At 37.6% G+C, this 15,986-nt stretch overlaps 1 protein-coding gene across 1 annotated transcript in view; it reads right to left on the reverse strand.

The window, feature by feature from the left end:
- Positions 1 to 260: 260 nt before the first annotated feature.
- EFL1 (elongation factor like GTPase 1) overlaps positions 261 to 15,986 on the reverse strand; it is a 63,312-nt gene continuing 47,586 nt past the window's right edge. The window contains exons 18-20 of the mRNA XM_054642246.2: positions 13,368 to 14,371; positions 10,656 to 10,840; positions 261 to 820 (exon numbers count right to left, since the gene is read on the reverse strand). Coding sequence (XP_054498221.1) covers positions 632 to 820; positions 10,656 to 10,840; positions 13,368 to 14,371 — 1,378 coding nt within the window. The 3' untranslated portion in view covers positions 261 to 631. The remainder of the gene's footprint in view (positions 821 to 10,655; positions 10,841 to 13,367; positions 14,372 to 15,986) is intronic.

The raw sequence follows: 15,986 nt of genomic DNA on the forward strand, positions 1-15,986 counted from the left end.
TTCCACATATGCTATTTCTGCCCTCTGATTTAAAGATATATTAAAAGATGTAAGAGATAAAGATATATTAAAAGATGTAAGATATAAAGATATATTACTGCTTTAAATAACTGCTCACATGAGGAATGGAGTAAAACAAATAGTTTAGAAACTCCTAATAGGCTTACATCTACTTACATACAGGTAACTATGAAAGTATGGGTAAGAAACAAATACATTACAGAAATTAATTTAAAAAACAGTCAAAACCATTAAAGAGCTAAATTCAGTGCATGGTTTATTTGCAAGAAGCTAGCTAACCAGCTCTTACTGCAACTACATGTGACAAATCAGAAAGAAACAAATTGAATTGGGTGTTCCTAATCCTTGTGACATGATGTTCAACAGGGCATTAAATTTTAAAAATTGAGACCAATTGCAGTGAATACACTTCTATTTTATTTCAATAAATAGACTATTTTCTCTGTACAAAACTTGGAAAGGCTTAAGTTTATTAAAACATAAGCCACAGACAAAGCATGTAAGAAAAATGGTATCAAAGAACAAAGTCCAGCTGAAATTTTGCATCTGCTGCATATAAAACACTCCACCCACACTTAGCTGTGTCAGGAGAGAAAGGAGGCAGACACAGCTACTTATTTCTGCTCAGAGTTCTTTGCTTCTCAGCATGCTCCACGATTTTCTCTTCCACATAGAGCCCCTTTCTCTTTCTCACTGCATTCATGTACTTGCGGGCCTGGTTCTCCGAGTCTGCCTTCTCCCCAAAGTGCAAATATTCCTCCTCAGTCGTGGGCACCCAGAACGGGTCACTCGCAATGATCTACAGAAGCAAACAAACAAAAGAGAGCTCCTTATTTAGAATATTAACACACAACAATTGTATTAGAATTTATCAGAGCTGAAGATTTCTGCTCATTTCTGTGCCCTATGTTTTCCAATCCCAAGCCCAAGTTGGACAGATGGTTTAAAAATCACCGTTTCTGGCTCTAACATATTTAGCAGAGTTGTTCTTACAGCTTTGTAGCCCTTCTCTAAAACAGATTTTAGATCTAACATGATCAGACAATAACTGGACATGCCTTTATTTCCAGCTCATCCTCTATACCCCACACTTGTGGGACTACCATAGAGGGTATTACAGAGAACCCTGTAAATATGAACATTTGGAAGGGATGGAATTGACCATATAGTGTTACACAGGTTCTACTGCAGATTTCAAAAATACTAAGTTTTCTTGGTTGTAGATTTCCTCACAAGAGGCAGTTACAGGTAATATATTTTTCTAAAAAAACCCAAAGGTAATAATGTAGTAATTTCTTAAACAAAATCCTCATGGAAAAAGCAGTCCAGACAAGTATTAGTTACTGCAAGAATCACAATAGTTGTAACAACTGAGCACATTACTCTATAATAATTTCTGAAATATTAGCACTAGCACTAATAACTGACAAGGAGAGAACAAATTTTCCTACGTTACCAATTTTAGCTTAATGCTCTAAGCCTTTTCTACCATTGCAAACTTTTTCTTCTGACAAATCCTTTCAATTGCCATATGGTACTTCAACCTAAGCAAAATAACCTAAAGCTCAGGTTACACAAACAAACAAGAAGAGGAATTAAAAAATGATGACTGAAGATGGATGATTTTCCCCAGAAACATCGACAATTGTGAAGTCCTAATTTAATACCTCATGTTAAATAACTCCCAACACAACCACACCAATTACACTTTATGGGGAGTTAGGAGAATGACTGTGGCAGCCTAATTTGTCCTAAGCAATACTGTAGGTTCAGTCTTGCAAAAATGGGATGTAAAGCTAAACCAACAGAAACAGTTCTAGTTTGCCACAGTTAAGCACACGCACAGACTAAATTAAGTGGGTATTACTCGTGCTGAAAGTGACAGCCAATCTCAATTATTTACATGGGAAATGACTATGCACAGGGTTGTCTGGCTGAAAACCAAAAGCAAGCAGAGCTCAGAAATAAACAGTCTGAAACTCAGCTTTCCAAATTTTTCTGTGTTTATTTTTCACCATAAACGTAAGGACTGTCTAAGCACAGAAGAATCTGCTTGAGTCATACCCACTCTGATGTCTTGCACAGGGCCTTCTAACCAATGCATACAAACTTAGAGGTAATTCCTTGACAGCTTACATCTATAAAAAAAGAATGGTCCCCCCTCTCTAAGAGTTTGAAAGTTTCACCATTACTTTATGCACTAAAAATACAGAGAAAGGGCAGTGGAGATTGCATGCTGACTTGTGCTCCTCCTGAACATCTTAATGATGTAAAGCTACAAGGGATGTCCCCTTTCATGATCTGCCTAAAGAACTGAACAAACAAAAATTTCCAAGTCTAAGAACACATGAAGAAGAAAAGGTGATTGATGCTCAATGGATTGGTTCAGACTGTACTACAGAGGGGGGGCCTACAGCTACAAACTGGTAAGTTAAAGACTGTTACTATGCCCTTTGATGATTTAACTGGCAAGAAATGAAACACCCAGAAATTATGCCCAGAGAGAAGCAGTGAGACAGCAGATCTTGAAGAATGAATGTAACAGAGGAATCCAAAAGTATACAAAATTGAACTTACAGATCTAATCTACCCGTAAATATTTAGATACCGTAGTGATGGATGTTTAAGAAAATCCCCAGGTTTGACAGACTGGCTCTTTCAATAATGAAAGACTTGCCCTACTGAAGTTTTGCACTGGATATTTCTTCCACTGACAAGAATTCTTTATGCTTCAACAGATCTAAGGGAAGTCAGCATAACAGCAGGTTTAAATGTACTATTCAGTATTTATTAGCCAGCAAGGGTAAAGCTATTTCAGCCCAGGGTTACAGAATCCTGAGTGAACCTTGTACTGCTACATGATGCAGAGCAGTAAAGAGGTTAATTAGGTTTCAAAGAACTACCTCAGGAGTAGCTTGGCTTATCAACCCGTCTAAATAATTCAGCCACTACACACTGCTCCCAGAGCAAGATCTGGTGGCATCAGAAAATTTCTGTTAGAGGACTACACCTACCTAAATGGTGCAAATACACTATAAAAGATGAAATAATCAGCAGATGTGTTACCATGCCGTGGTAAGCAATGGGAAAGAGGAACCTAGGCCATCATCTTTAAGAAGTCACTCTAATCCTTTTATGACACACAGGGGTGTTACTGACACAGTGACTCAAACAAAAAAGTAGGAAGTTTTTCTTTTTTGAAAGTTCTGATTTTGTGAGTGAAGGCAAAGCACAAACCAGACTGTTCCTCTTTATTCATATCACATTAATGCATCAAGGCAAATGTTCACAGCAGGTGGAATCCATCATTCCCCATCTCTGTTAATACAGTGCAAGCATGCAAAAGGAGAACAGTCCCAAAGCGTTGTCATCAATTTCCTTACAATGGGAACTGTCAGAATGGTGGGTCTGGGTTTCCTGGAATCAGAGCTAAGAAGCTTTTTAGGTCCTGAGCTATTGTTTGTATTCATGGGAACCACACAGGGATGGTTCTGGAATTTGTAACAGGAATTGAGTTTTTGTCTGGATGAAGCCCTCAGTGACGAATTAGATTCTAAATGGACCATTCCTTCTGGAATATGGTATAGTAATTTCACAGAGGTCATTTACTTTGGATCCTGAAAAATCCACAGGCTCAAAGCAGAACAGACATCCAGAAACATTATTTATTCTATGTTGCATGCCACTTTTAATTTAAAAGTATTTAAATGTTTCCATATACTACTTTTTCAGTACAAAACTAAAACATATAGCCTGACTCCCCTTAAAATCAGAAATGTGACAGCATCTTGACAACACTTTTACAAAAAGCTACATTCCTCAACAAAACCTTCAATCAAAAGAGAACTGGACATTCAAAATACTATGCCTTGCACAGATGAAAAATCTTTAAGGGACTGAAGCAATTCAGTCAACCTTCTATCAGAGGTCTGCCTCTCTCTCTGCCAGTGTATTGTGTGTCTGGGAACCACTGAGCAGGGAGGAAAAGAAAATGATCACAGCCAAACCTTATGTCCCAAGTTTAACAGACAGAAGATGTCAAGAGGCACTAACATTGGGAATAAGAATCAGTAAAACCAATGACATTATGGTATTGTTAGCATTATGATAAAGTACATTTACAAATACCACCATACTGTGCATGACTTGATAACTGGAAAATTCAGCACACCTTTTCTCCAGGAATTTTTCTAGGACTTGGGAATTTTTCTTTTTAACAGCATGAACTAGCCAGTGGCCTGTGCTTATTTATTACTCAACATCAGAATTGTCTGACAGGGACAACATCAGCCTTAAGTGCAAACAGCCCAGCAAATACACAACTACTCCAAGTGTACACAATAAAATCCTTCCTCCTTAACACAACCAAGTATTTCTACACATCTGCAAGGCTATTCTGACATTTATTTTTAAAAGTGAACTATAAATCAACATCTGTGCAGTGGATCACTGGACCAGCATTTATTCTATTAGAAAACAAGCATTTTCCCTAAATGAGCCCTTATAAAATGCAACACAGGAAAATGAATCAATGCACAGCAGCTGATACAGTTCTTAAATCTGTTATTGCAAACACAATGCCTAAGTGATGGAAATGTTCCTATTAAAGGAGCATTGAAATTAAGGAACATTTTAAATGAATCTCCACTAATTTATTTTCTAGAAGTCTTGAGTGATATAATTTGTTTAAAGTATGACTATAAGCACACCTGTAGAATTCCATTATGCTTTAAAGAAAAATAAAACCCAGTCAAATACATGAAGTGTGTCCCATCACTCACTCCAGGTATAAATAAAACTATTTATAGTGTAGTCAGCTGGGATTAGGTATTTCAAAAGAGGTGAATAGATTACTTGAAATATTGTAAGCAAAGAGTACTCTTTAGAAGAAGAAACCATTCTAAAGCAAGATGTTTCATTAAATGTAACAACTATTCAAACCAACACACCCAAACAATGAAGTCTCCTAAGATTTGTTTAGTAAGAGCATGCAGAGTAGCACAGGCAAAACAGATGTCACTCTCTTTTAGCTTAACAACAACACATTAATTATTCAAGCTATAAATGCTTGTATCTCTATGAGAGACATAATCTGAATACCTGTAATAATAATCAATAGAAATAGAAATACTGTGAGCATACTATGTCAATACTGATAAATGATAGAGTGTGCACTAATCCTGCAAATGATTATATAAGCTAATCAAGCTTTTCAGTAAGACATGAGTTAGAGCAGACCACTTGCAATTCAAGAGGACTTGGAATTTTAAGGCTTAATTTGAGGATGATTTATTATTTGCATTTCAGTGTCACCCAGATGGCTCCAATAGTGATGCTGGTCCCATTGTCTAGTGTATTTCACAAAATGATGGTAAGAAACAGTTTCTGCCTAAGGCAGCCTAATTAAGCAAAACAAGGTTGAGAGAAGCACCAGAAGCAAACAGAAGGATCTGCCTAGTTCATCCAAAAGGTCAGGCAGATTTGGGAACACAGCCATGCTCCTGGTAGCATTTCCCCTACTGGTCCTTACTGTCTGATGAAGACAGAAAATTTATTTTTAGCCAAATAGCATCAATGTGGAAAATGCCTTAGCTGGCCATGAATAGAAAGAGCAATCTTACACTGTCTGATGGAGATTTTAAGTCCAAGCAACATTATGGCCTTTGTGAACTGCTCAGTAAGAAAACCCAAGAAGCACTAAATTCAGTGTGACTGGGCACAGCAGCCATCAGCAAGCCAGGAAAAACATTATGCCAGAAGTTATTTCTTGTCTTCGAAAACAAAAGTCAAAATAATATTATGCAAAATTTCAAAGATGATATGGGCTCCAGTGGATCAGAATCCTTTCTACCTTTGAAAATTTGATGGCAGAAAGGTATTTCAGGAGCATTTACAGTTCAAGTGGTGTCCATCACCTAGCAATGACAATGAAATAGACACAGACTATGCAACTGAGAAAGGTACAGCTGATACGCATGTCTGACATGTCTGAAGGAGCCCTGAGAAACAAAGAATACAGAGGTGTATGTGAACAGTTACCTACTGTTTTTCAAGGAAACCATAAGTAATATTTTGGGTAATGCTGCACAAGTGGTTCTGCACTGAGCACAAACAAATTCAAGGCCACTTGGGTACTGGCACTGTGCTTCCAGAACAGAGAATACCTTACATGAGTGTACTGGCTGTGTGGATACCCTGCAAATAAAAGAAGTATCCAAAACTATCCCATAATTCAGAGCTTCCACTCCCAATATAATGGGGACTGCCAAGGCCTGAAAATGCCTGGTTAGATACAAGAACTCCCCTTCCAAGAAATATTGTTATAATGAACATTTACACAGTAAGCTATAAAATAAACTCATACAAGTTTATTTTGGCTCAAGAGCATCATCCTTGTTTGTGTCTCAAACAGTGACAGCTAAACTTTACTCTTGACTTCAGCCAGGAGCTGTTAATGGGAATTTGGTAACTGGAAATAAAAAAAGGAGATGTGTGGCTCTACTGCTGCATTTTTTCCTATTACTTAAGAAACATGTATTGAGAAAGAGAATTAAAGCCACACCCCTACCACTCTTATTTACTGTTTCAATTAGCTTCAGATGTTCCTGCCAAAACAATGAGCTTCTTGTATTTGAAAGGTTCCAGGTTACTCCTCGAATTCATTTATGTGCTCAAACTGTCACTGGTGCAATAATGTATGTAAAATTACAGTTCAAGCCTAGAATAGATTCTCTCTCATTACCTCACCCTGCTTCCTGTTTAACACAAGCCTAACAATCTCATCCAGTAACTTCTATATTAAGCCCCATCTTCGGAGCTGTAAAATGACTTACAATTTGAAAGGCATGAATTAAAATTCAGAATATAAAACTTCCACATTCAGAAGTCTCATATTCCTAGCAATTATTACACACAGCCCTTGTCTTACCTTTCTCCAGAGCCCTGAGGCACGTTCTAGGCACTATTCTACTTAGAAGGGACAATGACAAAGAATTCTGATTAAATGTGTTTACAGCTCACTCATGCCCCCTCAAGAAGCAAAGTATGTTTAATAGTTTATCTTCATGCAATTGAAAAGATGTGATTTAACAGGAATACTATACATTTCACAACTTTACAACTAGTAGATGTCTTTGACAATTCTTGCTGAAAATTCCATCTGCATCTGAATAGAGCCACATGCATTTCTTTTTGCTTTTAACAAAGATTTCCCAAATGGGATGAGAATTCCATTATTCTAAGGATTCTGTAATCACAAATACCTTCTTGTTCAAAACCCTATGATTAAGATAAAATTTCATGACTGAGTAAAAGATTTAACTGCAAAGAATTGAGAACAAAAGTAACAGGCTTAAACAAAAACATACTTATTAACTGAAGGTTATTATTAATCCAAAGTTTAAAAAAATACAACTAGTTCATAATTATCCTAAAGTTAAATATTTTAAACTAACAATTAAATACCAAAGTTTATACTGAAATCAAAGAAAGTACTGCCAAGTAAACCCAACTCACCTAACATTTGCCTAACTTTAAACATCAGTTTTTTTAAGCTGGGACTAAACTGAAAGCTCCCATTAATGGTTCCTTGATGCTGTCCTTTACAGGCAGGAATAAATTGTATAAGCATGCCAGAAGAAATTAATAAAAAAGGAGTATCTGACAAGACAGACCTCGATATATGTATTGCTCCATCCCTTGGGGCTGGAGCAATCCCAACTACACAAAATCCATTCATTAACTGATTTTTTTAAAAAAAGGGCAATATCATTTCTACAGAGACCAAAATGGCTTTATTTAAATGTAGGCTCTATCACGGACTTTCCTGTATTCAGAGTCTACAAATCATGGTAAGGAAATACAGTAAAAGAGTGAGCTCAAACCTCAGTTCTTTAAACATACTCTATGCATGTGATTTCCATGGGACAAAGTGTTTGGAAGAGCAAACTGTCCATTCCCCTTTGTGTAAAACACGGTTAACAACACACTAGAAGGAATTTGTGTGACAAATACATGTCCCAGGTACTCAGCTAATGAGCTGAGCACACTGAGAAACAGCAGCAGCACAGAGTTCATTCAGAATGCCATGGAAGGGTTTGGAGAGTGTGCAATTAAAGCAGCAGCCACACTCTCAGTAACACAGTTTTAACACTAAGGAAAAACCAGCTTAAGAGTACACAAAGTTCACATCATCTTATCTTACACAATGATGCATTAAATAGTAGGGATTCAAATAAAATGCTGGAGTTTGTCATGCAGATACACATACCATAATTCATCAGTAAAGTAATAATGTCAAAGTCATGCCCAACACCTGATGCAACTTGGTGCAGAATTCAAAGAGAGGAAGAAGCAGGAGCTGAGATACAAATAGTTTCTCATGGCTTCTCTGTCATGCTAACACTAGAGATTTTGCAAATTGTATTTATTTAGAAATTGTCTTGATGGTGTGAGAGTAACATGCACTCCTTCTGCCATCCCTGCACAGAGATAACATTACCAGTAGCTTAGTAAAAGGCTTATTTTATCACAAAAATATGTGAGCATGGCTTTCATGGAGAAAAAAAGCCCAATCCTCCCCCACTGACAGATTCCCCAGGTGGCAAGGTGACTGCTTACACAGTAATTTTCCTACTACCAATGCATTTAACATACTAGATGCAATTATAATCTCTCTCAGAGGTCAGTTTTAGAGTATGTTGCCAGTTGTTCAAATCCCTCTGTCCTATGAATATCTATAATCATGTGTGAATATTTTTTAATGTGAAATTCATAACCTCTGAGAGTGAATGCACCCACCAAGGCTTGGGGATAGAAGGGGAGGCCTGAGAGCCACAGGGTTCATGTTTTTGCTCAGTGCTGGAGCACAGGAGCTACAAATCCTAAAGGAACTGGCACAGAACAATGGTTAGATGGAACTGAGTCCTACTGGCTGATATTCCTCCAGGGCACTGATGTCAGAGGTTCACACAAAAGACCACTAAAGCCACAAAACCTCACCAGCTGCACTTCAGAGGAGACCATGCAGAACTGCCAAGATTACTGTACACAGTACAGCCAACACTCACTGGTTTGAGGTACCTGATCTGTACTGGCTCTAACCAAAACCTCTATACTTAAAAGATGCAGATTATCTATTTTGTTGTGTGTACACCATGTGTGAAGGGTCTTTTTTTTTCCTTTCTGCATTCTGTGCAGCTGTTTTTCCTTTTGTGGTTCTATGTGAAGGTGGACTTAGTTACAAGAGGAGACTAAATAAGTGAATATAAAGGAGAAGAGCCAAGTCCTTGGTGCCTGCATTTACTAACACCACTAAGGCACCACTGCCAAGCAAGAATTAATGTGCTTTTCCAAGTGAACTGTTTCAAGTACTCTTCCCAACTCTTTTGCTAGCACGTGGCCAGTTTGCAGTTTTCCATTATCATCCACATCAAATTTCTGACACAGTTACCACAGTTACTAACAAAGAAATACAGTCAGAGGAGTATTTTACAGATAGGGGGACAACTTAGCTGTGGATGAAGAATCCACACCATGTGAAAAAGCAGCACATACTTCAGAGAAACATTGGTAAGCAGCCCATAGCTGGTAACTGAGTGTCACTGACCTCAAAATCTACAGTTGGTTGTACTCAGAGACTTGACATTTCAGGTGACAAAATAAAGGATCAAACAAAAAAAGATTTTTTTCATCCATTTACGAAAGATTCTATTGTTTTCTAACACCAAATAAAGGAAGGCTTGACCAAAACCAACAAACAAACAACCCCAACCAAGCCCAGAAAAAACCTAGACTTTGAAGTTATTTTAAAAATTTAAGGTGAAAAGTTTATACCCACTGACTTTTGCCCTTGAAGCCATTTTTAGCTTTTTCAGTAGAATCTTCTGAGGAGCCTGACAATGCAGGTATGTTTGTCTTGAACCAGAAGCTCTGATTTACAGCCTTTTATTTTTCCTCCTGAATATCTACTCTCCATATCATAGAAATAAACTACACTGCACTTTCAGCTGATGACACTCCTCACCAGTTTTCCCACTTGATTTACACCTTCACATTCACCTCTTTATTTCTTTAAGTGACAGGGATGACCAAAAGGAATGATTTTGAGGGCACTACTACTTACAATCAACATATTTAATTTTGAAAGAATGAAATCTATTCTATTTGTCTTTTAAGCGTGAAAATTTATGTTGGCTTGGAATATGGAAGGTGCCTGCTAGACCTTAACAGGTTAACTTTCATGTGCATTAGATGTGCTGATACATTTATTTTCTGTTAGTGGTAGGTTGGGGCTGTTTTGTGGTTTTGGTTTTTTTCCCACTCCCCAAACAAGTTTACCAGAGAACTCATGAAAAAGGGCACATAAATACAGGAAAACACATCTATAAAGAAACAGTTTCATTTATGAAAGACTTACTGGCTATTGAAATAAAAATACCATCTAAACAAAATATAAATACATTTCTGAACAGCATATCTACAAAAAGAAATCATATAAGGCTTTTCTCCTCATTTCAAAAAGGAATTAATCAAATGCCTTGACCAAAACTTAACCTTTTCTGCTTATTATTCCAGTCTGCCACATCTACAGGAAATAGATCACCAAAACAGATGGAATGAATAGATATTTTTACCTCCCAGTGGCTGAACACCAGCTGTGGACTGGCCAGGCCACTGGTTCTCTTCCTGATTTCATCAGCAAAGCCAAAGCTTTCTGCTACTGGCAGGACTGCCTTAATAATAAACACATCCGTGCCCTCCTTCATCTCCTCCTGCAGCACTCTGCCTTCCCTTTTGGACAGCACAGCATACACACGACCTGCAGAGACACAACTCTCATCAGCCACCAACAGATTCACATCCTGAATGCACCATCAACACAAATACATCAATGCTTGTTCAGGAAGGGTCAGCTTGAAGTAAAATGCATAACTTTTTTTTGGCTAAAACTTTTTTGTAAGTCAATCAATTAAATGGACACACAAAATTCAAACAACATATTCTGCTATACGATGTGCAAAACCATCTGAGTAACATCTATTACATTGTTACTGCTGGATGAATCCATCTATGTCCATTTCATACAATCATATGACTGTTTTATAAAAGCACTTTGCCAGATTATGTGCCTAACTTGCTTTTTTTCTTATAACCAAATATTTGAGAATCATTACTGAGAAGTATTATTGTGTTTCAGGGATTGTATCTAAGCTGCTGGTAGAAATTTGCTTGGATCACCATATCCCTACATGGTACTTGTCCCAGATAGTGCAGAGCTATTCCAACCACAAAAAAATAGTTTATCTGAAATACTATGTGTTTATTATGTTTAATGAGTTCAACTGGTTTGTTAATAAATTCAGTCTTAAGTTAGTCATGGATAATTTCAATTTTCTTTCCCAAGTTAATATTCAATCTATTGAAATACTGTGTGTATGTCATTAAAGTAGCTGTGAAAATGCTCATGTTTGACTTCATAGTAGGTATCATGTTTTTGAAAGTATTTTACAGACAAAAACTAACAAATACCTTTGTGTTGATCAAGATAGTAAGCACAGAAGAAAACCACTTAAAAACACTGTGTCCTTCTCTCCCTGCTCCTCTCCTCAGGTTCAGTTTGAGTTATTGACTGATGGAAAGAGTTTTATATTCTGAGAACACAGAAGACTTCACTTTTGCAGAAGTGACCATCTTAGAAAGAAGCAGGTCAATATGGAGATATATTAAACTTCCCAGGGTATCAATGTATGGAATGCCAAAGGAAAGAATAAAGACACAAAAGCCAGTGGCTGACACATGTCAACTGCCAAGCCTGACTGCACTGAAGGGCTGCTTTTCACTCCTTCTAATGAGGATGCAATTTATTAGCTGAAGTTTCCACAATAAATATTAAACCCATGAATTTGTAATGAACTAAGTGCATGGCCATGGCTATTACAACACAATTCACATTCATTAGACTGTACTAATTCGTTTGCGTGTCTGAGTCCTAAATTGCACTCATTAAATATATATATATATATATATGCATTAAAAAGCCATGCTTCCATTTGGGTTTATGGCACAATAGATGAGCCAATGCATGTTTATTACTTCAGTGTAAACAATCATGCCTGGGTACTGAGTAGTTTGGAAAATAGCAATTTATACAGTGTTTCTGAGGTTTAAAAATTGGTACCTTGCTTATAATAGCTTGATACAGAGACTCAGAAGCAATGTGCCAAAGTGCTTCTGGAACAGCAACATGGACCAATACACAGTCCAGTTTTGACAGCTATTAGTAATTCTTACACATTAGAAAAGAGTTTGAAATGCCAAAGTTCCCTGCCATAGTAGGGGATGTTTAGGGTAATGTGCCCATAAGCCCATGGCAGCACACCCTTTACCAGCCCTACTACAGAGTACCTCCAGCAAAGAGCAGGGTCATCCACCTGCACAAAACAGTTGCTCACTTAAAGGCATTTATTTTCATCACAACAACTGTAATTTTTGGTCTTTGGACTCCTGTCAGTATGATTCTGTGCACAACAGCTGAGATTATTTTACAAGTAACCAAATATTTAATTATTGTATGTGGGATATGCTGCAACTTGTGCCATGATTAGTACAGTAAAAGTAAAACTGCTGATAGCTTAAATGCATTGGAAGTTCATTTTAAAGAAAACCTTGGTGCTTTGGATCAGATTCAGCATGCAAGCAACTCCCATGGAACACTCCAAGAACAAATACAGTTAAGTGGTGTTATAAGTAGGTCATAAAAACAAGTTTAAGTAGGTGCAAGTGGTAAGGTAATATCAGTGAGACCATTTGGCATGCGTGGTGAAACTTGCATACCAGAAGGATACAGATGCTACTTAAAAATACAAATTTAACAACTGGACTGCAACAAGCATTTAATATTCCTTTCCCTGAATTTATTTTTGTATTATTGTATTAAAATATCTTGATATGGCATTTGCTAACATCTTGCACTCCCTTAACAAACAGGAGAGGTTTCCCTTCTCTTCATGGGACTTACACTTAATTATGAGGCACAGTGTTGATATTCATGGTTACTGAAGCCAGTCTTACAGAAACTCCATAGAAAGGCAACATTTTGTATCTTGCATTTCACAAAGGTGTAACATTGTTCTTAATGCCTATGGCTCAGACAAGCAAGAAGAATGCTGAATTCTCAGTCAGAATAGTGTAAATATTACAGGCATTAGAAAGTCATTGGAGAATCTACTGGAGAACTACAAAACCTTTAATGAAGCTATACCTTCTGATTCAGTCTCATTTATAAAACCTCACTTTAGAAATCAGAAGGCAAATTCTTGGCAAAGGTTTATTTTTCCCAGTCTTACCTAAAACTTCTGCAGTAGCCATGATTTCACACGTGTACATTGCTGCCATGAGTCTCTGTGGCTTTGCCTGCAGAGCGTAACGACAGGCTTCCTTCATGGTGGCAATCAGCTGTCCAGAGAAAGGGCCATAACAATCTGCAAGTGGCAATTCTCCTTTTTGCTTACTCACTTTCTCAGGTGAGTCTGTGCCACTTTGGTTCCTGTCCTGGCGTTCATTTGCACTGGGACCTTCAGCAGTGCAACTGCTTGCTGGAGTATTATCTTCATTTTGCTGGTGTTCTGCGGTATCAAGTTCCCCTGAATCCTGCCTACTATCTGACAGAGTATCTCCAGCTTTACTTATTTCCCATTTTTCCACTGAAAAACAAACACCCATGAGAGGCTCTTCACACATGGGACCTGAAAGTGTAGCCAGCTGAAATCCACTCACTATGCTGTTGTCAAAGTCTCTGTATTTACCTACTTCTTTCACAGAGTTCCCAAGGCACTGCCACACAGATCTTTTATAGCCCCCAAAATTATGTAACAAAATATTAGGCCCACACTTCCGTGGTCCAAATGACCAGATCTGATCAACAGCATTTCTCCACTTTCTTCCCTGAAGATTTTTCTCCAACTTTTGTTTGAATTCTTTGATTCTATCAAGAGTCTTCTGATTTATCTCATGTGTTTTTTTCTCTTCATTCAGAGAAGTGTTGAGTTGTTCCATAGTTCGAATTAAGTCACTGTTTTCTTCAAGAAGTCGAGTTACCTCCTCAGGGAGTGGCATTGCTCTCACACTGAGAGTAGCTTGTTTATTTGGAGTATTAATTGTAACAAGCCCATCTGAATCAACCTGAATTCCTTCAGGAATTTTATTTTGGTCCTCTTTTGTTTGGTGTATGACAGCAACTTTCTGCTGCTTTCCTATTTCTTCGTTCACCATGTCGACTTTGGGAGGTCTTGTGATGGTCTCCCGGAAGGGTATAATAGGAGCAGACACACTGATCTGCACCTTTGCAAACCTGCAAAATAAAGTTTAAGAATTAGTTTAAAATCTTGAAAATAGTTTTAAACTTGGGGGTGGGAGGTAGGGCAACGGCCTTAACACGGAACAGATGTTCATGAAGAAATCTGATTGCAACATAGATTACTAGGTAATGCATTTCAAACTCAAATTTTATGTACTTCAAAAAAGAAGCACTGCCTTTTATGTCTTCAGAAATATTTGGAAAGGAACTCAAGAAAATAAAAGCAAAAGCATTGCTATGCCTCTGCATAAATCACTGGTTCACCCACATCTTGGAAAGTATGTGCTGTTCTCTGCCCTCAAACGAAACAGAACTAGAAAAAAACTGAGAATAAAGATGATCAAAGGAGCTCAAGGACAAGAAGCCTTCAGATGTTCCAAGGGTGCAACAGAGACCTACAAAACCACATGGGGTATGGGAAAGGCTGACCAGGATTAACTGACAACCAAACCACAAAGGGCCCTGGACTGAAAATGACAGAGGCCTGGGAAAGCACCAGAGTTACTCCAGTTTTACTCCTCCTATCCCTGCTGTTGGCCACACTGCTCAGACAGAGATGGACACTTGGTGTGAGCCAGCACAACTGCTCACACAGGGAGATGCCCAGAGAAGATGCAGCACTGGGAAAGCTTAAGACAGCTTTGTCTGATAATCACAATTATAAAAGCTTAATGCTATAAAGTGATGCTTTAGAGTCAGGTGATTTCAGGTAATGTCAAATGTTGTGAATGACAGCAAGGAAAAAGGAGGAATTATTTATTATCTGACAGACTCAAGGATCAGAGCTTTGTATCCTCCTTAACCATCCATGAGCTCTGAGCAGGTTCATTAAATGACAACAGAAGGACTAACCAAAATTTCCTATGTTCCAGTAAATTTTGGCAGTGATAAAAAAAGTTGCAGAAGAAAAGCAAATACAATTGTAAGATTTATTTCCACGGGAGTCAGAATGAGGAGATTTATCCCTTCTGCAGTTCTTTCCAGAATTTGCATTATATCAAAAAACCAAACACAAACCCACCCATATGTCACCATTACCTTAATTCTCTTTGTTTCTCATTCTGAAAAGGGTAACTTAATCCCCTCATGCTTAGTATTTGCAATGCTCCTGGGAAAGAAATTTCTAAAAATTTCTATTGTACCATGCAGAAAATAAAATGTTGAAAGTTACAAGGTCTAATTTCTTACTCCATTCAAAAAAGAACTAATTGGGAACAAAAAAATATAAATTTGGTGAAATCAAGCAGAACATCCATATTTAATCATTTAGATGAACACAGATGACTAATCTTTTAGTTGTTTCCATGTCTCTCCACATCTCTGACAATAAGTGTCACTTGAACATAATTTTCTAAATACACAGTGGGAAAGCTAAAATTAAATATGTGCCTTCGAAAAAGTCTGAATAAAATCTTGACAATGCAATGTAGTTTGAATTCAGCAGAACCTCCCCAAATGCTGTAACGAGTCCAAAAGCATCAAATCTGCAAAACCCAGTTGATGCAATTGTGGTAGATGCCAACATCAGTATCCTGACCCCTTGCTTCAAGTGTGACTCAAGCATTTGTAATAACCTTTGCCAATATTTTGGAAGAAAAACTTCTGGGTC

This window comes from Agelaius phoeniceus, chromosome 13 (genome assembly GCF_051311805.1).
Source record: "Agelaius phoeniceus isolate bAgePho1 chromosome 13, bAgePho1.hap1, whole genome shotgun sequence".
Classification (NCBI taxonomy): Eukaryota; Metazoa; Chordata; class Aves; order Passeriformes; family Icteridae; genus Agelaius; species Agelaius phoeniceus.